Raw genomic sequence first — 22,366 nt, 5'->3', positions numbered from 1 at the left:
TCAGAGCAATGATTTATAAAACAAACTTTAATTGCCATAAATAGTACAAAAATATATATCAAAACATTACATTATTTAATGACTAGAGCACAGGATGAATGTCCTCAGGGAGGAAGTGGCACTGGTGGCCACGAAACGTGCGTTGGGGACCATCGCCCGACTGCCCCCTCCTACCTCTGTGTAGTGGTAAGTGCTAGCACCCTCTTTCCACCACCATACTTAATGACATTACTATAGAATCCCACTGTTTTGGGGTGACCTTGGTTGGATAGTGTAGGTGCTTTTCCTTATGCATACCATTACAAGGGTATTTACATCTGGGGGAGTGGGGGGATGGGCGCTTTTCCAGCATTCCTGGGACATTCATCCTGTGCTCTAGTCATTAAATAATGTAATGTTTTGATATATATTTTTGTACTATTTATGGCAATTAAAGTTTGTTTTATAAATCATTGCTCTGAATTTTTCTCCTTTTGGCATGGTTTGTTTTGAGCTGATTTGGTGAGGTCGGGGTCTTTTGGCGTATCTACTGCCAGACCTCGTGCGCTCACAAAATGTATTTGGGAGTTTTGTATTCAGTGTTCTCTGTCCAGCAGCAGTGGTCGGTCTCCAAGGCAACGAGCTGTAAATAAATGTGTTAGTTTCTCCAGGGCAGCTGGGAATCACAATAAGCAGCAGATCCCGCACTTATATCTACGAGAAGGGTCTGACAGCGTCCATTACCAATGTCCGGGGGCCGCTGTTTCCAGGGGACGGGGCGCCATCCGTTCTCTAATCGCCGGCTACAAGAACCATCGTCCTGATTATCAGAACCCGGGAAGAAGCAGGATCCAGGTCCGGGCCCCTACAGAAGACGTGAAGGTGAGGAGCTGGGGGGCCCCGAGGACCCTGACACTGAGGGCCCCATATAGCAGCTCCTGTCGGCTGTGCGCCTCCTCCCGGACCTGGCCTCTATCAGCAGCTGCGCCACAAACATGGCGACCACATCCCGTCACTACAGGAGCCTCTCCCCATCTGTGGCCCCCGATACACATATACGTCTCCGGCCGCCACGCACTGAGGAGAGAAAGCAACACGCGCAGCACGTTGTACGCGGCACGGTACGGAATGACGTCACTGACTGTCAGCTCCCGCCGGAGAGGAGCGAGAAGTACCGGAGCCTGACGTGAGGCGGGAGAGTGCGGAGGTGACGGCGGTGTACTGTATACAGGGGTGGGGCAGCATTATACTGTATACAGGGGCTGGGCAGCATCATGCTGTATATAGGGGCTGGGGCGGCATTATACTGTATACAGGGGCTGGGGCGGCATTATACTGTATACAGGGGCTGGGGCGGCATTATACTGTATACAGGGGCTGGGGCGGCATCATGCTGTATATAGGGGCCGGGGCGGCATTATACTGTATACAGGGGCTGGGGCGGCATTATACTGTATACAGGGGCTGGGGCGGCATTATACTGTATACAGGGGCTGGGGCGGCATTATACTGTATACAGGGGCTGGGGCGGCATCATGCTGTATATAGGGGCTGGGGAGCATTATACTGTATATAGGGGCTGGGGCGGCAGTATACTGTATATAGGAGCTGGGGCAGCATTATACTGTATACAGGGGCTGGGGCGGCATTATACTGTATATGGGGCTGTGGCGGCATTATACTGTATACAGGGGCTGGGGCAGCATTATACTGTATACAGCGGCTGGGGCAGCATTATACTGTATACAGGGGCAGCATTATACTGTATATAGGGGCTGGGGCAGCATTATACTGTATACAGCGGCTGGGGCAGCATTATACTGTATACAGGGGCAGCATTATACTGTATATAGGGCCCGGGGCAGCATTATACTGTATATAGGAGCTGGGGCAGCATTATGCTGTATATAAAGGCTGGGGCGGCATTATACTGTATATAGGGGCTGGGGCAGCATTATACTGTATATAGGGGCTGGGGTACCATTATACTGTATATAGGGGCTTTGGCAGCATACTGTATATAGTGGCTGGGGCGGCATTATACTGTGTATAGGGGCTGGGGCAGCATTATACTGTATACAGGGTCTGGGGCAGCATTATACTGTATATAGGGGCTGGGGCAGCATTATACTGTATATAGGGGCTGGGGCGGCATTATACTGTATACATGGGCTGGAGTAGCATTATACTGTATATAGGGGCTGGGGTGGCATTATACTATGTATAGGGGATGGGGCGGCATACTGTGTATAGGGGCTGGGGCAGCATTATACTGTATATAGGGGCTGGGGCGGCATTATACTTTGTATAGGGGCTGGGCAGCATTATACTGTATATAGAGGCCGCATTATACTGTATATAGGGGCTGGGGAGCATTATACTGTATATAGAGGCATTATACTGTATATAGGGGCTGGGGAGCATTATACTGTATACAGGGGCTGGGGCGGCATTATACTGTATACAGGGGCTGGGGCGGCATTATACTGTATATAGGGGCTGGGGAGCATTATACTGTATACAGGGGCTGGGGCAGCATTATACTGTATATAGGGGCCGGACGTGAGGCGGGAGAGTGCCGAGGTGATGGCGCTGTACTGTATATAGGGGCTGGGGAGCATTATACTGTATATAGAGGCCGCATTATACTGTATATAGGGGCTGGGCGGCATTATACTGTATAGAGGGGCTGGGGCAGCATTATACTGTATATAGGGGCTGGGGAGCATTATACTGTATACAGGGGCTGGGGCAGCATTATACTGTATATAGGGGCCGGAGCCGGACGTGAGGCGGGAGAGTGCCGAGGTGACGGCGCTGTACTATATATAGGAGCTGGGGAGCATTGTACTGTATATAGAGGCCGCATTATACTGTATATAGGGGCTGGGGAGCATTATACTGTATATAGGGGCTGGGCGGCATTATACTGTATGTATAGAAGGACTGGGGCGGCATTATACTGTATATAGGGGTTGGGGCAGCATTATACTGTATATAGGGCTGGGGCGGCATTATGCTGTATATAGAGGAATATGGGGGCAGCATTATACTGTAGATAGGGGAATATGGGGGCAGCATTATACTGTAGATAGGGGAATATGGGGGCAGCATTATACTGTATATAGGGGAATATGGGGGCAGCATTATACTGTATATAGAGGAATATGGGGAAGCATTATACTGTATATAGGGGCTGGAACAGCATTATTCTGAATATGGGGGCAGCATTATGCTGTATATAGGGGCTGGGGAAGCATTATACTGTGTATAGGGGCAGCATTATACTGTATACAGGGGCTGGGGCAGCATTATACTGTATATAGGGGAATATGGGGGCAGCATTATACTGTATATAGGGGCTGGGGCAGCATTATACTGTATATAGAGGAATATGGGGCAGCATTATACTATATACAGGGGCTGGGGCAGCATTATACTGTATATAGGGGCTGGGGCAGCATTATACTGTATATAGAGGAATATGGGGGCAGCATTATACTGTATATAGAGGAATATGGGGGAAGCATTATACTGTATATAGGGGCTGGGGCGGCATTATACTGTATATAGGATCTGGGGCAGCATTATACTGTATACAGAGGAATATGGCGGCAGCATTATACTGTATCTAGGGGCTGGGGAAGTATTATACTGTATATAGGGGAATATGGGGGCAGCATTATACTGTATCTAGGAGCTGGGGGAGCATTATACTGTATATAGGAGAATATGGGGGCAGCATTATACTGTATCTAGGGGCTAGGGCAGCATTATACTGTATATAGGGGCTGGGGCAGTATTATACTGTATATAGGGGAATATGGGGCAGCATTATACTGTATATAGAGGCTGGGGCAGTATTATACTGTATGTAGGGGCTGGAGCAGTATTATACTGTATATAGGGGCTGGGGCAGTATTATACTGTATATAGGGGCTGGGGCAGGATTATACTATATATAGGGGCAGCATATACTGAATATAGCGGAATATGGGGCAGCATTATACTGTATATAGCGGAATATGGGGGCAGCATTATACTGTATATAGCGGAATATGGGGGCAGCATTATACTGTGTGTAGGGGCTGGGGCAGCATTATACTGTATATACGGGTTGGGGCAGCATTATACTGTGTATAGGGGTTGGGGTAGCATACTGTATATAGGGGCTGGGGCAGCATTATACTGTATATAGGGGCTGGGGCAGCATTATACTGTATCTAGGGGCAGGATTATACTGTATATAGGGGCTGGGGCAGCATTAAACTATATAGGGATTGAGGCAGCATTATACTGTATATAGGGGTTGGGGCAGCATTATACTGTATATAGGGGTTGGGGCAGCATTATACTGTATATAGGGGTTGGGGCAGCATTATACTGTATATAGGGGATGGGGCGGCATACTGTATATAGGAGATGGGGCGGCATTATACTCTGTATAGGGGCTGGGGCAGCATTATACTGTATATAGGGGCTGGGGCAGCATTATACTGTATACAGGGGCTAGGGCAGCATTATAAAGTATACAGGGGCTGGGGCAGCATTATACTGTATAAAGGGGCTGGGGCAGCATTATACTGTATATAGGGGCTGGGGCAGCATTATACTGTATATAGGGGCTGGGGCGGCATTATACTGTTTATAGGGGCTGGGGCAGCATTATACTGTATATAGAGGCCGCATTATACTGTATATAGGGGCTGGGGAGCATTATACTGTATATAGAGGCTGCATTATACTGTATACAGGGGCTGGGGAGCATTATACTGTATACAGGGGCTGGGGCGGCATTATACTGTATACAGGGGCTGGGGCGGCATTGTACTGTATATAGGACTGGGGCAGCATTATACTATATATAGGGGCTGGGGAGCATTATACTGTATACAGGGGCTGGGGAGCATTATACTGTATATAGGGCTGGGGCAGCATTATACTGTATACAGGGGCTGGGGAGCATTATACTGTATACAGGGGCTGGGGCGGCATTATACTGTATATAGGGCTGGGGCGGCATTATACTGTATACAGGGGCTTGGGCAGCATTATACTGTATATAGAGGCCGGAGCCGGACGTGAGGCGGGAGAGTGCCGAGGTGACGGTGCTGTACTGTATATAGGGGCTGGGGAGCATTATACTGTATATAGGGGCTGGGCGGCATTATACTGTATAGAGGGACTGGGGTGGCATTATGCTGTATATAGAGGAATATGGGGGCAGCATTATACTGTATATAGGGGAATATGGGGGCAGCATTATACTGTATATAGGGGCTGGGGCAGCATTATACTGTATATAGAGGAATATGGGGGAAGCATTATACTGTATATAGAGGAATATGGGGGCAGCATTATACTGTATATAGGGGCTGGGGTAGCATTATACTGTATATAGGGGCTGGGACAGCATTATACTGAATATAGGGGCAGCATTATGCTGTATATAGGGTCTGGGGCAGCATTATACTGTATATAATGGTTGGGGCGGCATTATGCTGTACATAGAGGAATATGGGGGCAGCATTATACTGTATATAGGGGAATATGGGGGCAGCATTATACTGTATATAGGGGCTGGGGCGGCATTATACTGTATATAGAGGAATATGGGGGAAGCATACTGTATATAGAGGAATATGGGGGCAGCATTATACTGTATATAGGGGCTGGGGTAGCATTATACTGTATATAGGGGCTGGGACAGCATTATACTGAATATAGGGGCAGCATTATGCTGTATATAGAGGAATATGGAGGCAGCATTATACTGTATATATTGGCTGGGGCAGCATTATACTGTATATAGAGGAATATGGGGCAGCATTATACTGTTTACAGGGGCTGGGGCAGCATTATACTGTATATAGGGGAATATGGGGGCAGCATTATACTGTATACAGGGGCTGGGGCAGCATTATACTGTATATAGGGGCTGGGACAGCATTATACTGTATATAGGGCCTGGGACAGCATTATACTGTGTATATAGAGGAATATGGGGGCAGCATTATACTGTATATAGAGGAATATGGGGGTAGCTGTTGTGATTTTGCTTTTTGCTCCCTCTAGTGGTCATTAGTGATTTGACTCTGGAGCGTCTGTCTTTTCCTATATCCTCACCTGGGCCGTTAGTTCAGGGGCGTTGCTATATAAGCTCCCTGGACCTTCAGTTCAATGCCTGGCATCGTTGAAATCAGAGCTAATCTGTTGTGCTCTTGTCCTCTGATCCTGGTTCCTGTTTTTCAAGCTAAGTCTGCTTCCTTGCTTTTTGCTTTTGTTTTGTTTGGTATTTTTGTCCAGCTTGTTCCTATCTGTATCCTGACCTTTGCTGGAAGCTCTAGGGGGCTGGTGTTCTCCCCCCGGACCGTTAGACGGTTCGGGGGTTCTTGAATCTCCAGCGTGGATTTTTATAGGGTTTTTGTTGACCAGATAAGTTATCTTGCTATATTCTGCTATTAGTAAGCTGGCCTCTCTTTGCTGAACCTGGTTCATTTCTGTGTTTGTCATTTCCTCTTACCTCACCGTTATTATTTGTGGGGGGCTTGTATCTTGCTTTGGGGTCCCTTTCTCTGGAGGCAAGAGAGGTCTTTGTTTTCTTCTCCTAGGGGTAGTTAGATTCTCCGGCTGGCGCGAGTCATCTAGCGATCACCGTAGGCATGATCCCCGGCTACTTCTAGTGTTGGCGTTAGGAGTAGCTATTTGGTCAACCCAGTTACCACAGCCCTATGAGCTGGATTTTTGTATCTTGCAGACTTACACGTTCCTCTGAGACCCTGTCCACTGGGGTCATAACAGGTAGCATTATACTGTATATAGGGGCTGGGGCGGCATTATACTGTATATAGGGGCTGGGGCGGCATTATACTGTATATAGGGGCTGGGGCGGCATTATACTGTATATAGGGGCTGGGGCAGCATTATACTGTATATAGGGGCTGGGCAGCATTATACTGTATATAGAGGAATATGGGGGCAGCATTATACTGTATACAGCGGAATATGGCGATGTCACGAACCCCTGACCGCTTCCACCAATATGTCAGGGATCCACACCGTGACCGTCACCCCTACGTCACGGATCGGGGTGACTTTAGGCTAACAGACCGCTATCACATGTGCAGGGGGGCTTATCTTCATTATGCCTCCACTCCACAATGTGATAAAAAGACACACACAAGGCTATTGACCTCTTAGGCCATGTTCACACATAGCGGTTTTTACCACGGATCCGCGGCGATTTTGATGCTGCGGGTCCGCAGCAGTTTCCATAGCGTTTCCATTTACATGTAAACCCTATGGAAACCGCAAACCGCTGTGCACATGCTGCGGAAAAAAACGCGCAGAAACGCAGCGGTTTAAAACCCGCAGCATGTCACTTCTTTGTGCAGAATCGCAGCGATTCTGCACACATAGAAATGCATTGAACCGCTTACTTCCCGCATGGGGCTGTGCCCACGTTGCGGGAAGTAAGCGGCTAATGTGCAGGTGGTACCCGGGGTGGAGGAGAGGAGACTCTCCTCCAGGCCCTGGGAACCATATTTGGGGTAAAAAAAAGAATAAAAATAAAAAATCATGTTATACTCACCTCTCAGCGCTGCACGCGGCCGTCCGGTCAGAGTTGCTGTGCGAACAAGACCTGCGGTGACGTCGCGGTCACATGACCGTGACGTCACGAAGGGTCCTTCTCGGCACAGCATCTTTGGAACCGGAGCGCCGGGTGCAGCGCCCAGGAGATCCGGACATCAGAGGGTGAGTATAACCAAATTTTATTATTTTTAATATTACTATTGATGCTGCATATGCAGCATCAATAGTATAGGCGGAAACCCGCAGCGGAAACCGCGGAACAAACCGCGATAAATCTGCAGGGATAACCTCAGCGGTTTTGCCCTGCAGATTTATCAATTCCGCTGCGGGAGAACCCACAGAGGGACGTCGCAAAGTGTGAACATGGCCTTAGTTTACAGCAGGGGCTTATTCTAGGTATCCCACTGCTCTTCAATATACCATGAACTGCAGGGACTTATGTATCCCGCTTACAGTTCCACTTAACCCTTGCAGCTCTCTGGCGCCACCCTTACTCTCAGGTCAAATTAGGTACTGCACCTAGGGTAACTGGTCGCCAGAAAGGCTGCCTGCTATGTACTGGCTATTGGGCACGCTGCAGCGATGCGATAAACTACTCCCGCTCAGGCAGGAACAATAATTATAAACGCCGCAGTCGCTACACATCACCCAAAAGTCTGCACACTATCGCTGCCACCAGCTCCGATTAAACGGGTCCGAAGCTAACCCAACACAGTAGCGTAATTCCCTTCAGGAGACAGGGTACGTTTAGAGCATGGAGAATGAACTGGTATTAAATATTATACTCATAAAGTTTATGCAGTGTTTATATCAAAATATTTTACAAAGATGTTACAAATGAGACAATTGCAAATATGTACAAGGTAATTATAACAAAGAGGATTAAAGGAGAGAAGATAACACTCACATGTTCTTAGTTCATATCAGTCCAGGCAAAAACCATGCTGGTGGGCGGAGCTCCCAAAAATCCCAATGCATGAGGTACAGCTCTTCAGATCAGACTCCCATGTTCTTCCAGCAACAGACTCACCGCTGGAGTCTGGCCAAAACAGTTATAGCTCAGCTTGGTAACATCACCAAAAAGGGCTGGCTTTTCCAAACCCTCCTACCTCTTCAGTTTTACTAACTGTGCATTAAATATATCTGATGCCCGTAACTTCGCTACCAAACATGTCATAATCATACCACACCCAGCATTCATCTCGTATTATCGCTAGCATTCTAGTGAGATCAAATATGTCCTATTTGGGATGTATATTTACAGAGAAATCCCTACTTCTTTACCTGATTGAGTTAGAAGCTCATGTTTAGAGTGCTGGATAGATGCTCCAATGGAGATTAAAAATATATTTTTTCGTGGTCCTATCTTAAATGGTTGGCCTAATATCTTACAAAACCAGAACAAAGGACTTTCATGATTCTGGAAGTTTCTAATCCAGTTAACGCTGGTCACTTTCCACTACAGGAAATGCCGGTCGTAAATACCTTGGCAAGGGGGATGAGGGCTTGTGAGCTGAAAGTCAGGCTGTTGCTGAATCACTCCAAGGAGGGGGGCTTAGCCCACAGCATGCTAGCAAGAGAACTAAACTTATGATATTTCATACCATCGTGACACCTCCCCCTTTTGGAGTGCGCTAGGGAGGTAGAACCCCACGGTATGCCTCCATGCGCACCTCAGTAGCTTCACCCTGGCGGGACAGTCCATCTGCATTCCCATGCTCCCTGCCCGCTTTGTGTTCAATGGTGAAGTCAAATTGCTGAAGGGCAAGGCTCCAGCGTAGCAACCTGCCGTTGGTTCCACACATGGCGTTTAGCCAGCGCAGAGGGTCGTGGTCGGTCACCACAGTGAAGGTGCGACCGTACAAGTAGGGCTGCAAGCGCTGCAGGGCCCAGACTATGGCCAGGCACTCCTTCTCAATGGTGGAGTAGGCCACTTCCCTCGGCAAAAGTTTCCGGCTCAGGTACAACACGGGGTGCTCTTGGTCCTCCGAGTCAACCTGGCTGAGCACAGCACTGAGGCCAAACTCGCTGGCATCAGTCTGTACCAAGAACGGTCGACTGCTGTCGACTGCTTTCAACACAAGGGCGTTGCACAGTGCGGTTTTCAACGCGTGGAAGGCCCCCTCACAGCCATCTGTCCAGTTGACGATGTGGGGTAGCTTCTTCCTGGTGAGGTCCGTCAAAGGTTTTGCCAGGCTACTATAGTGCTGCACAAAGCGCCTATAGTACCTTGCAGTGCCCAGGAAGGACATCACCTGTTTCTTGGTCCCAGGAGTGGGCCAGTTCACGATCGCGCCCACTTTCTCAGGCTCTGGCTTTAGGGTGCCTCCGCCTACCCGGTGCCCCAGGTAGTGGACCTCCCTCATGCCCATCTGGCACTTTCCGGGCTTGATAGTCAGTCCTGCTTGGTGAATTCGCCTGAGCACCTCCTCGAGATGCTGCAGGTGTTCCTCCCAGGAGGGACTGAAGATGGCAATGTCATCCAAGTACGCCACGGCGTACTTCTCCAGTCCCTGAAGCAGGAGGTTGACCATCCGCTGGAAAGTGGCAGGGGCATTCTGCATGCCGAAGGGCATGACCGTGGACTCGTACAGTCCAAAGGGTGTGATAAAGGCGGACTTCTCCTGCGCCTCGGGGCTCAGGGGAATCTGCCAGTATCCTCAGATCCATTATTGTCAGGTATTTTGCGCCAGCTAACTTCTCAAGCAGCTCCTCGATGCGCGGCATTGGGTGCGCGTCAGAGGCTGTAATGGCGTTGAGCCCCCTGTAGTCCACGCAGAACCGGGTGGTCCGGTCCTTCTTTGGCATGAGAACTACAGGTGAGGCCCACGCGCTCTTTGACCGTCGAATCACCCCCAGCCGTAACATCTCATCGATCTCCTGGCGCATAATCTGCTGCACCTGGTCAGAGATTCGATAGGGTGTTCGCCGTAGTGGGGCGTGATTCCCGGTGTCCACCTCGTGGATGGCTAACTCAGTCCTTCCAGGCCGGTTGGAGAACACAACCCGGAAGGGTTCCAGGGTGGTTTGCAACTGCAACCGCTGTGGTTCATCTAGCGAGGCGCTTACCTCCACGTCCTCAATGGACCCATTGGCCTTGGCTTGGGCCAGCATGTCCAGGAGGGTGTCTTCCTCCCCGTCTTCGGGTGCGCTGCAGACCGGTAGGACGAAAGGTTCACGTTCGTGAGGAGCCTTCATCATGTTGACGTGAAAGGCCTTTCGCCTACCCTGAGCGTGGTCAAGCGTGACCACGTAGGTTACCGGGTTGAGCTGTTGGTGGACGACGTACGGGCCCTCCCAGGCTGCCTGAAGCTTATCCGTTGGTACGGGGACCAGCACCCACACCTTTTGACCCATGTGGTAGGTCCGCTCCCGGGCGTTCTGGTCGTACCAGTGCTTCTGATCAGCCTGAGCCTGCATCATGTTGTCATGCACCAACTGCATCAAGGTCTGCATCTTGTCACGGAAGCGCATGACATACTCCACTAGGGACACTTCAGAAGGGTTCGGCTCCTCTTCCCAGGATTCTCTTACCAACCCAAGGGGTCCCCGGACTCGCCTGCCGTACAGGAGCTCGAAGGGGGAGAACCCCGTCGAGGCCTGCGGAACCTCTCGGTAAGCGAATAGCAGGTGTGGGAGGTACCGCTCCCAGTCGCGCCCTTGTGTCTCAACCAGCATGCGTAGCATCTGTTTGAGGGTACCATTGAAGCGTTCACACAAGCCATTGGTCTGTGGGTGATACGCACTCGATACCAGGTGCTTCACCTGCATTCTCTTACAGAGAGCCTCCATTAGGCGAGACATAAATTGGGTCCCTTGATCAGTAAGCATTTCCCTGGGAACTCCTACACGTGAAAAGATGGCCAACAGGGCATCCGCCACCTTATCTGCCCTAGTTGAAGACAGAGCTACTGCCTCTGGGTACCGGGTAGCGTAATCTACCACAGTAAGAATATATCGCTTTCCAGAGCTGCTGGGGACGGCCAGCGGGCCCACAATGTCCACCGCGATCCTCTGGAAAGGCTCCTCTATCACTGGCAAAGGGATCAGGGGAGCCTTAAGAGCAGGCCCCGCCTTCCCCACTCTTTGACAGGTGACACAGGAGCGGCAGTAGTTTGACACATCTGTCCCCATCTTAGGCCAATAGAAGTGTTGAGACAGCCGGGCCTTAGTTTTGCTGATCCCCAAGTGTCCAGCTAGCGGGATCTCATGGGCAATCCGCAACAACTCACCCCGGAACTGCTGCGGGATGACCAGCTGTCTTTCCCTCAACCACTCCTTTTGTGATTCTCCAGGTACTGTCTCCCGGTACAGCCTTCCTCCTTCCCAGAACACCTCCTTATCAGTCTCGGAGAATGGTTTCCCGGCGAGTTGTCTCAAACTCTCTAGGCTCGCATCTGTGTGCAGAGCGGCCTGAAACTCCTGGCTAGGGGAAGCCAGAAGCGACGTCAGGGTCCCTTCCCCACGGGAACCCTCTTGGACCTGCTCTGGGTCCACCTCTGGTCCAGTCACAGTGATGACTGAGGAGGGTCCGGAAGTCAGACAGTTATCTGCGTTCCGGGCACTCTGACTGCGGGTGACAGCAGCTACGTAGGCTGTCTCCCCGGGGATTTCTACAGACCCATCAGCCAACGCTGCTATGGGCTCTACCTCCCCATCCACCCCCATCACCGCAGAAGCATTGCTACTTATGGGCCAGTTACCTTCCTCGGTGGCACTGGTCAATTGCATGGCATCACCTTTCTCACGGTTCCCATGCTGCTCCCCATTTCCTGTAGCACCAACACTTGCCCCTGCCAGGGGTTCCTCAGCCGTCTCACTCCGCAGAGCGACGTGGCTGAGCACTCCAGTACCTATGGACACATCAACTTTCACAGAAAAATCATTATCAGGTTCAGCTGGCACAGGTACAACATTTTCACCATCAATCCTAGGGAAAAAATGGTTAACAGATGCATCATTACAAGATAAAGCATGGTCAGGTAACACATGCGATTTCCCATCATCATCATCGCCGGGGTTAACTTTACCCTCATTAGTAGATTGGGGAGGGGTGTCAATGACGAAGTGTGCCACCAACCTCCCCAAATCAGTCCCCAACAAAACATCAGTGGGCAAATTATCAGACAGCCCCACTTCCACTTCCTGGGGTGCTCCCGGCACCCCAATCAATATAAACCCGGGCCATTGGCAAGGGACAGCTGATGCCCCCAATCCCAGTGACAGTTAGGGTTTTCCCCGGAATGATTTCTTCAGGGGCCGCCATTTCGGGTCGGATGAGGGTTCGTTCAGCCCCGGTGTCCTTGAGGCCTGTAGCAACATGACCTCCCACAGTGACGTGCTGTACATTGTCACACACCCTCCCAACCACATCACCCACCAAAAGAACTGCTGCATTAGGCCCTGGGGCCTTGGCTGGGAGGTTCTTCTGCTTGTTTGGACAGAAGGTACTGATATGACCAGGCTGCCTGCAGTGGTAACACTGGCGAAGTTCGGTGGTAGGTCCGGTGCTGTTGGCCACGGGGACAGGACCTCTGGTGTGTTGGCTGGCAGGGGTACTGGCGTTGGTTGCAGGCTTACCCCCTCTCCAGCTGGTGGTGACTGGCTTCCGCACTTCCGATCTACGGTTGGCCTCATAGGCATCGTCAATCTGCGATGCTTTCGTCACGTCTTTGGTTCTCTGTCCATCACGAACTGTCGCACCTCAGCTGCGCAAAGATGGAAGAACTGGTCTTTGATCATCAGGTCTCGCAGCTGTGCAAAGGTGGTCACTGACAGTTCTTGGGTCCACTGGTCAAAGTGGGTCCCCAGTCCATGCACCACATCACTGTAACTGTCGTGTGGGCCACGTTGGAGGGTCCGGAACTTTTTACGGTACACCTCGGGTGTAAGCTGGTACTTGGCTATGACGGGTTGCTTGATGGCCTCATAGTCACCATCTTGTTCTTGAGGGAGTGCAGCAAACGCCTCCATAGCTTTGCCTCTCAGTCCTGGTGTCAGGTATCGTGCCCATTCATCTGTAGGCAGTCGGTACTGTCTGCAGGCTTTCTCAACGGCCCGCAGAAAAGTGTCCGAGTCCCCATCCTTTTCCATAACGGGGAAGTGATCGGGCTGGGGCTTCGGTGTCTGAGCGCTGCTGGGCTCACGGCCGGACTGGGACGACCCCTGCATTTGCAGTCGGGCTAACTGCAGCTGGTACTCCCGCTCCGCTTGGGCCTCTCGCTCGGCTCGCTGGGCCTCTCGCTCGGCTCGGGCCTCGGCCTCCTGCCGGTATTGCTGAATCAGCTGCCGACGTCCCTCATGGTCGTCAGTGTGGAATTCTTTCAAGGCCGCCTGCAGGTGGGGGTCCAATTCGCCCGGATTGCTAACAGGGCCAGCATTCAGTGGTTGGACCTCTGCTGCAGCACCATGTTCGCTGGTGCTGGCTTCTGCGGCCTCTGGGCTCTGTGAGTGGTCTAGAGCGGCTTCCCATTGCATCAGAACTGCGACCAGTTGGCTTTTGTTTTTGCCTGCATAGTCAATGTGCTGTGACTTGCATAAGGCAACAAGGGTGTCTCTGGTCTGCTGCTCATAAAAGGTTTTTCCCAGCCCAACCATGGTTGCCAAATAAAAGATAGGATAGAAAAACGAAGAGAAAGGGAGGGGATAATTACCAGTACACAATTGTCTCAAGTCTAATAAACACTGAGTTCGTTCTCCAAACTTATTTGCGCAGAGTCCTCGCAAGAGGACTGCAAGTTTTTAGTGAGAGGAATGATTGCTCAAACCAAATCACTAATGCACTAATATCCCACTGCCTTGCCACCAATTTGTCACGAACCCCTGACCGCTTCCACCAATATGTCAGGGATCCACACCGTGACCGTCACCCCTACGTCACGGATCGGGGTGACTTTAGGCCAACAGACGGCTATCACATGTGCAGGGGGGCTTATCTTCGTTATCCCTCCACTCCACAATGTGATAAAAAGACACGCACAAGGCTATTGACCTCTTAGTTTACAGCAGGGGCTTATTCTAGGTATCCCACTGCTCTTCAATATACCATGAACTGCAGGGACTTATGTATCCCGCTTACAGTTCCACTTAACCCTTGCAGCTCTCTGGCGCCACCGTTACTCTCAGGTCAAATTAGGTACTGCACCTAGGGTAACTGGTCGCCAGAAAGGCTGCCTGCTATGTACTAGCTATTGGGCACGCTGCAGCGACGCGATAAACTACTCCCACTCAGGCAGGAACAATAATTATAAACGCCGCAGTCGCTACCCATCACCCAAAAGTCTGCACACTATCGCTGATACCAGCTCCGATTAAACGGGTCCGAAGCTAACCCAACACAGTAGCGTAATTCCCTTCAGGAGACAGGGTACGTTTAGAGCATGGAGAATGAACTAGTATGAAATATTATACTCATAAAGTTTATGCAGTGTTTATATCAAAATATTTTACAAAGATGTTACAAATGAGACAATTGCAAATATGTACAAGGTAATTATAACAAAGAGGATTAAAGGAGAGAAGATAACACTCACATGTTCTTAGTTCATATCAGTTCAGGCAAAAACCATGCTGGTGGGCGGAGCTCCCAAAAATCCCAATGCATGAGGTACAGCTCTTCAGATCAGACTCCCATGTTCTTCCAGCAACAGACTCACCGCTGGAGTCTGGCCAAAACAGTTATAGCTCAGCTTGGTGACATCACCAAAAAGGGCTGGCTTTTCCAAACCCTCCTACCTCTTCAGTTTTACTAACTGTGCATTAAATATATCTGATGCCCGTAACTTCGCTACCGAACATGTCATAATCATACCACACCCAGCATTCATCTCGTATTATCGCTAGCATTCTAGTGAGATCAAATATGTCCTATTTGGGATGTATATTTACAGAGAAATCCCTACTTCTTTACCTGATGGAGTTAGAAGCTCATGTTTAGAGTGCTGGATAGATGCTCCAATGGAGATTAAAAATATATTTTTTCGTGGTCCTATCTTAAATGGTTGGCCTAATATCTTACAAAACCAGAACAAAGGACTTTCATGATTCTGGAAGTTTCTAATCCAGTTAACGCTGGTCACTTTCCACTACAGGAAATGCCGGTCGTAAATACCTTGGCAAGGGGGATGAGGGCTTGTGAGCTGAAAGTCAGGAATTTGCAGCTACGAGCTGTTGCTGAATCACTCCAATGAGGGGGGCTTAGCCCACAGCATGCTAGCAAGAGAACTAAACTTATGATATTTCATACCATCGTGACAGGCGGCAGCATTATACTGTATCTATGGGCTGGGGAAGCATTATACTGTATATAGGGGAATATGGGGGCAGCATTATAATGTATCTAGGGGCTGGGGCAGCATTATACTGTATATAGGCTGGGGCAGCATTATACTGTATATAGGGGCTGGGGCAGTATTATACTGTATATAGGGGAATATGGGGCAGCATTATACTGTATATAGAGGCTGGAGCAGCATTATACTGTATATAGGGGCTGGGGCAGTATTATACTGTATATAGGGGCTGGGGCAGCATTATAATGTATATAGGGGCTGGGGCAGCATTATACTGTATATAGGGGCTGGGCAGCATTATACTGTATCTAGGGGCTGTGGCAGGATTATACTATATATAGGGGCAGCATATACTGAATATAGCGGAATATGGGGCAGCATTATACTGTATATAGCGGAATATGGGGGCAGCATTATACTGTATATAGCAGAATATGGGGGAAGCATTATACTGTGTATAGGGGCTGGGGCAGCATTATACTGTATATAGAGGTTGGGGCAGCATTATACTGTGTATGGGTCAGCATTATACTGTGTATAGGGGCTGGGTCAGCATTATACTCTATATAGGGGCAGCATTATACTGTATATAGGGATTGGGGCAGCATTATACTGTATATAGGGATTGGGGCAGCATTATACTGTATATAGGGGTTGGGGCAGCATTATACTGTATATAGGGGTTGGGGCAGCATTATACTGTGTATAGGGGTTGGGGCAGCATTATAGTATATATAGGGGTTAGGGCAGCATTATACTGTGTGTAGGGGTTGGGGCAGCATTATAGTGTATATAGAGGTTGAGGCAGCATTATACTGTATATAGGGGCTGGGGAAGCATTATACTGCATATAGGGGCTGGGGCAGCATTATACTGTATATAGAGGAATATGGTGGCAGCATTATACTGTATATAGGGGCTGGGGCAGCATTATACTGTGTATAGGGGTTGGGGCAGCATTATAGTGTATATAGAGGTTGGGGCAGCATTATACTGTATATAGGGGCTGGGGAAGCATTATACTGCATATAGGGGCTGGGGCAGCATTATACTGTATATAGAGGAATATGGTGGCAGCATTATACTGTATATAGGGGCTGGGGCAGCATTATACTGTGTATAGGGGTTGGGGCAGCATTATAGTGTATATAGGGGTTGAGGCAGCATTATGCTGTGTGTGTGTGTATATATATATATATATATATATATATATATGTATATATACAGTGGGGCAAAAAAGTATTTAGTCAGTCAGCAATAGTGCAAGTTCCACCACTTAAAAAGATGAGAGGCGTCTGTAATTTACATCATAGGTAGACCTCAACTATGGGAGACAAACTGAGAAAAAATAATCCAGAAAATCACATTGTCTGTTTTTTTATCATTTTATTTGCATATTATGGTGGAAAATAAGTATTTGGTCAGAAACAAAATTTAATCTCAATACTTTGTAATATATCCTTTATTGGCAATGACAGAGGTCAAATGTTTTCTGTAAGTCTTCACAAGGTTGCCACACACTGTTGTTGGTATGTTGGCCCATTCCTCCATGCAGATCTCCTCTAGAGCAGTGATGTTTTTGGCTTTTCGCTTGGCAACACGGACTTTCAACTCCCTCCAAAGGTTTTCTATAGGGTTGAGATCTGGAGACTGGCTAGGCCACTCCAGGACCTTGAAATGCTTCTTACGAAGCCACTCCTTCGTTGCCCTGGCGGTGTGCTTTGGATCATTGTCATGTTGAAAGACCCAGCCACGTTTCATCTTCAATGCCCTTGCTGATGGAAGGAGGTTTGCACTCAAAATCTCACGATACATGGCCCCATTCATTCTTTCATGTACCCGGATCAGTCGTCCTGGCCCCTTTGCAGAGAAACAGCCCCAAAGCATGATGTTTCCACCACCATGCTTTACAGTAGGTATGGTGTTTGATGGATGCAACTCAGTATTCTTTTTCCTCCAAACACGACAAGTTGTGTTTCTACCAAACAGTTCCAGTTTGGTTTCATCAGACCATAGGACATTCTCCCAAAACTCCTCTGGATCATCCAAATGCTCTCTAGCAAACTTCAGACGGGCCCGGACATGTACTGGCTTAAGCAGTGGGACACGTCTGGCACTGCAGGATCTGAGTCCATGGTGGCGTAGTGTGTTACTTATGGTAGGCCTTGTTACATTGGTCCCAGCTCTCTGCAGTTCATTCACTAGGTCCCCCCGCGTGGTTCTGGGATTTTTGCTCACCGTTCTTGTGATCATTCTGACCCCACGGGGTGGGATTTTGCGTGGAGCCCCAGATCGAGGGAGATTATCAGTGGTCTTGAATGTCTTCCATTTTCTAATTATTGCTCCCACTGTTGATTTCTTCACTCCAAGCTGGTTGGCTATTGCAGATTCAGTCTTCCCAGCCTGGTGCAGGGCTACAATTTTGTTTCTGGTGTCCTTTGACAGCTCTTTGGTCTTCACCATAGTGGAGTTTGGAGTCAGACTGTTTGAGGGTGTTTTACAGGTGTCTTTTTATACTGATAACAAGTTTAAGCAGGTGCCATTACTACAGGTAATGAGTGGAGGAAAGAGGAGACTCTTAAAGAAGAAGTTACAGGTCTGTGAGAGCCAGAAATCTTGATTGTTTGTTTCTGACCAAATACTTATTTTCCACCATAATATGCAAATAAAATGATAAAAAAACAGACAATGTGATTTTCTGGATTTTTTTTTCTCAGTTTGTCTCCCATAGTTGAGGTCTACCTATGATGTAAATTACAGACGCCTCTCATCTTTTTAAGTGGTGGAACTTGCACTATTGCTGACTGACTAAATACTTTTTTGCCCCACTGTATATATATATATATATAGGGACTGGGGCGGCATTATACTGTATATAGGGTTGGGGCAGCATTATACTGTGTATAGGGGTTGGGGCAGCATTATACTGTGTATAGGGGTTGGTGCAGCATTATACTGTATATAGGGGTCGGTCACTGCTCCATCGACTCTTGTCTGCAGATCTGATTGTGTCTTCATCATGCTGAGGAGATCGCAGAGCCATCGACACCGCAGGAAGGTGATGCAGCCAGAAAAGTGTCCTGCAGCTGCTTATCCATCCCCCCAAAGTGGACCTTCATGTCCTCCTGTCCCCCAGCGTAAGAGGCCTGCAACTGCTCCTGCACAGAGTGGACCTTCATCTCATCGTACCCCCCAGAGTAAGACAAATTTGCAGCTTTATTAAATCCTCATTCTGTGCAGGCAGATACACACATCTGTGCTGCAGACGGCGGCCACTAGCGGGCGCACATTGTATGCTGATGTGTACAGGATAGCTGAGTCCCTGTGTAATTTATATACATCGTCTCCCCAAGTGGTCACTGCAGGAAGATTCATTGTAAGCTGTGATGTGTCCTCACCAGGCAGACCAGTCACCAGCCGCAGGCAGCACAAGCAGCAGATATACCGGCATGAAAACCAAACACTGATGGAAATAAGAAAGTACCAGAACTCCACCAGATTGCTCATCCAGAGACGCCCGTTTGCCACACTGGTGAGTGGTTTGGTCTCGGCTGCTTGTCTGGATCTTCTGTTTCTAGTGATCAGTGGGACAAGTCTTGTGTCTTTCCATTCTTGTAGGTGAGACAAGTCTGCATGGAGTATTCCTGCGGCATGGTGTACTCCTGGCAAAGCTCAACAATAACGGCGCTACAGGAGGTCAGAGTCCTATCCTACAGCACGGACATGATAATGGGGCGCTGAGTACGGACACCTCTATTTTACTCATATTGATGGGGACCTGCACACTCCTCTCAGTTATCCTAGTACATCCTGTGTCCATTGCGGTGTATGGAGTCGGGTCATTCCCTGAGCGCGCTCCTCACGTCAGAAGTTGATAGTTGTATGTAAAGACGACCTGTCACTTGCTTAAAATATTTGAGTTAGTTGAATACCTCTTAAAAATCCCTGATCTCCCCTGATTCTGCTGCTCTTTTCTTTTTTTTTTTCGCTGCTTCGCTCCATTGCAGAGCTATTTATATTTTCTTCTGTAGCACAACATGTGAAATCTCTGTCTGCTCTCCAACTGGGCATTTCTCCAGAGTCTTCTCTGGGGTGGCACTGTCAGCCCTCCCTCCCTCCTAGGCTCCGCCAATCACAGGCCGGCAGCTGATGTAGCAGTCTATCAGTGTTGGACATTGCTAGGCTGTGATTGGTGGAGTCTGAGGGGAGGGGTGACAATGGAGCAACGCAGAGAAAAATGGAAGAGCGGCAGAATCAGGAGCACGGATAGCTTTTCAATGTATTTTTTTTTTACCAAGTGACAGATTTTTTTTATGGCTTGTAATGCCCGTTGGGGGGCGGGAGTGCTGTTCTGTGCACCCATTTAGCCTTCCTCCCACATAGTGCAATCATGGACAGCGAAGATCAGTACCATGGTAAACGGGGGGGGGGTGAAGAGGCTTGATGAAGATCCCCAAATATTGAAAATAGCCTGGTCTTGAAGGGGGTCACTGGTTTCTGTGTTTTTAAAAAACTGCATAAATCATTCTACAAGTGAATAGAAGAAGCTTTGTAATCTCTTATAAAGGACATAATTAATGTATGGGTCCTCCATTGAGAAAACTAGAGGGAAGGCCGGCTCACTGAACGATCAGGTCTGAGCTGCCTATTTGGGACGGATTTACCACGACAGAGAGGGGCCAGAAGACCCCAGCGTCTGATTTCTCCTACTCCTGCACTGATTAGAAGCTTTTCACCTTTGTATTAAACAATACAGGTTTCTTCAGGTAGTGCAGGGGTTAATATGCTCAGTTGAGGCTCCTGGAAGCTTTCCTGCAGTAAGGCTCTCAGCTGTTCACTGTTAGCCACTCCCATCTCCTATATAATCTGGGTCCTGGCTAGCACTCATTGTCAGAGTTGGCGTATGCTGCATGGCTGGAGGTTGTTATTATTATTCATTTTTATAGCGCCATTTATTCCATGGCGCTTTACATGTGAACGGGCCAAATATAGACAAGTACAATAAACATGAGTAAAACAAGGCACACACAAGTACAGGAGGAGAGAGGACCCTGCCCGCGAGGGCTCACAGTCTACAGGTTGATGGTTGTTATTGGATAAGATGTGGATTTATCTAAGATTGTTGGTAGTTTTTGAGTGTGTGATAATTCCCGTTCTTCTCTTACTTTGGTTTAACCCCATCCTCTACTCCCCGGTGTTTACCGCTGTTGTTTGTGTGAGTATATTTGTATGTTTAGTATTTTCCTTTATATCTGTTCGTATTATCTTGTTAGTCTGGTTGGGGTATTACGGTAAACTACTAATCTCTTCTCTCCTGGGTACTGGAAGGTTACAGATTTAGGACTGATTCAGGAGCTAAGACAAAGTACGTGGCCCCGGCATCTTCACCATAAGAAGTAATCAGGGGAACAGGGCGAGCTAGGGCGCCCCTAGCGCTAGGGACAGGGAAGGAGTCCCTGGTCCTGGGACATCCGACAATAGAGTCATGACACTATTGGAGCCCATGGAAGTGGGAGAAGTAGAGGGAGAGAAGGCAATCCTGCTATCTAGTAAGTGTTTTATCTCACCCCAGGGCTGGATTCACTGCTCAGCACTGATGTATAATGTCCTCCCTGCTGCTTCTGGGCATGTGCTACATACAGACAGGAGAGCAGCAGCTACCTGACTTCTGTGTGTGCTGTGTATGGTATACATCATGGCAGCTTGTAGCTCAGAGAACGGAAAATTACAGATCGCGGCTACAGAGGGGACATCGTGTTATTAAGCCGTCACGTATGCGACATTTACTTTATCTCTCATATGTCTTCCTGCATCCACAGGCAGCTGAGGCTTTCCTCGTGGAGCTTTTTAAGGACTCCTACCTCTGCAGTCTAAAGTCTAAGAGGGTCACTCTCTGCGTCGAGGACATACAGTTCGCACGGAGGATCCGCGGCCCCCGGGATGGACTGGGATAATTCATCAGATCGCAATCATCAGATCCAAAGTTCTTCTACTTCCCAATGAAACGTTCCCGTTAATAAAAAAGTTATTTACAGTTTTCATAAACATCCCGACGTTGTCGGTGACCGGCTTTAGTGCCCCCTCCTGACATTAGGTCAGCGCTGAGACGTTTCCGTTTATTATTGGGGTAAATGTTAGAAAATGTGATTAAAGCCAAGTGTGGAGTTAAGGAATATCAATGGTGGTGGTGTAAAGCCCCCATACACATTAGACGGGTGGTCCCATACTGACGACAGTAATAGAGGACAACGCTCCGCCGACAGCTGTCTAATGTGTACGGGGGTCAGTGTGCACATGGCTGCACTGAGCCGGGCGGTGCGCTCACAACCATTGTCTTCCGTCTCATGTTGATGCTTTGTTGCATTTTCTCCAGAGTTCTGTTCTGGACTTTCTAATAAAACAGAAGCTTTTCTGTGTTTTCCATCTTTATTTATTGCAGTTGTGATCACGCCGTTGCTCTTCTGTCTCTTAGGACTCAGTTGTGGTCATTGACTCCAGCTAAA

General features: G+C 48.7%; 1 protein-coding gene across 4 annotated transcripts; it reads left to right on the top strand.

Annotated features, from left to right (window-relative positions):
* The first annotated feature begins 682 nt into the window (after window positions 1–682).
* LOC143809476 (histone H3-like centromeric protein A) lies at window positions 683–22,308 on the top strand. 4 transcript variants are annotated; one of them, XM_077292546.1, is made up of 5 exons: window positions 683–861; window positions 18,864–19,060; window positions 19,217–19,395; window positions 19,482–19,559; window positions 21,683–22,308. In XM_077292546.1, the coding sequence occupies exons 2-5, from the start codon at window positions 18,883–18,885 to the stop codon at window positions 21,815–21,817; spliced, it is 570 nt and encodes a 189-aa protein (XP_077148661.1). In that variant the 5' UTR covers window positions 683–861; window positions 18,864–18,882; the 3' UTR covers window positions 21,818–22,308. The 4 variants fall into 4 exon arrangements, with proteins under 4 accessions (XP_077148661.1, XP_077148663.1, XP_077148660.1 ...); XM_077292548.1 differs by lacking the exon at window positions 683–861 and adding an exon at window positions 938–1,186 and having other exon boundaries at window positions 19,482–19,604; window positions 21,683–22,306; XM_077292545.1 differs by lacking the exon at window positions 683–861 and adding an exon at window positions 941–1,186 and having other exon boundaries at window positions 21,683–22,303.
* Window positions 22,309–22,366: the final 58 nt, after the last annotated feature.

The sequence above is a fragment of the Ranitomeya variabilis genome, chromosome 2 (assembly GCF_051348905.1).
Source record: "Ranitomeya variabilis isolate aRanVar5 chromosome 2, aRanVar5.hap1, whole genome shotgun sequence".
Classification (NCBI taxonomy): Eukaryota; Metazoa; Chordata; class Amphibia; order Anura; family Dendrobatidae; genus Ranitomeya; species Ranitomeya variabilis.
This window is presented reverse-complemented; position numbering and strand designations above follow the sequence as displayed.

Excerpts from the sequence above, each read along its gene's own strand:
- LOC143809476 (XM_077292546.1), top strand. The coding sequence starts at position 18,883 with ATGCTGAGGAGATCGCAGAGCCATCGACACCGCAGGAAGGTGATGCAG. Across the intron at positions 19,061-19,216 it reads ATCTCATCGTACCCCCCAGA|TGGTCACTGCAGGAAGATTC; the intron begins GTAAGACAAATT and ends CGTCTCCCCAAG. Across the intron at positions 19,560-21,682 it reads CAATAACGGCGCTACAGGAG|GCAGCTGAGGCTTTCCTCGT; the intron begins GTCAGAGTCCTA and ends CTGCATCCACAG.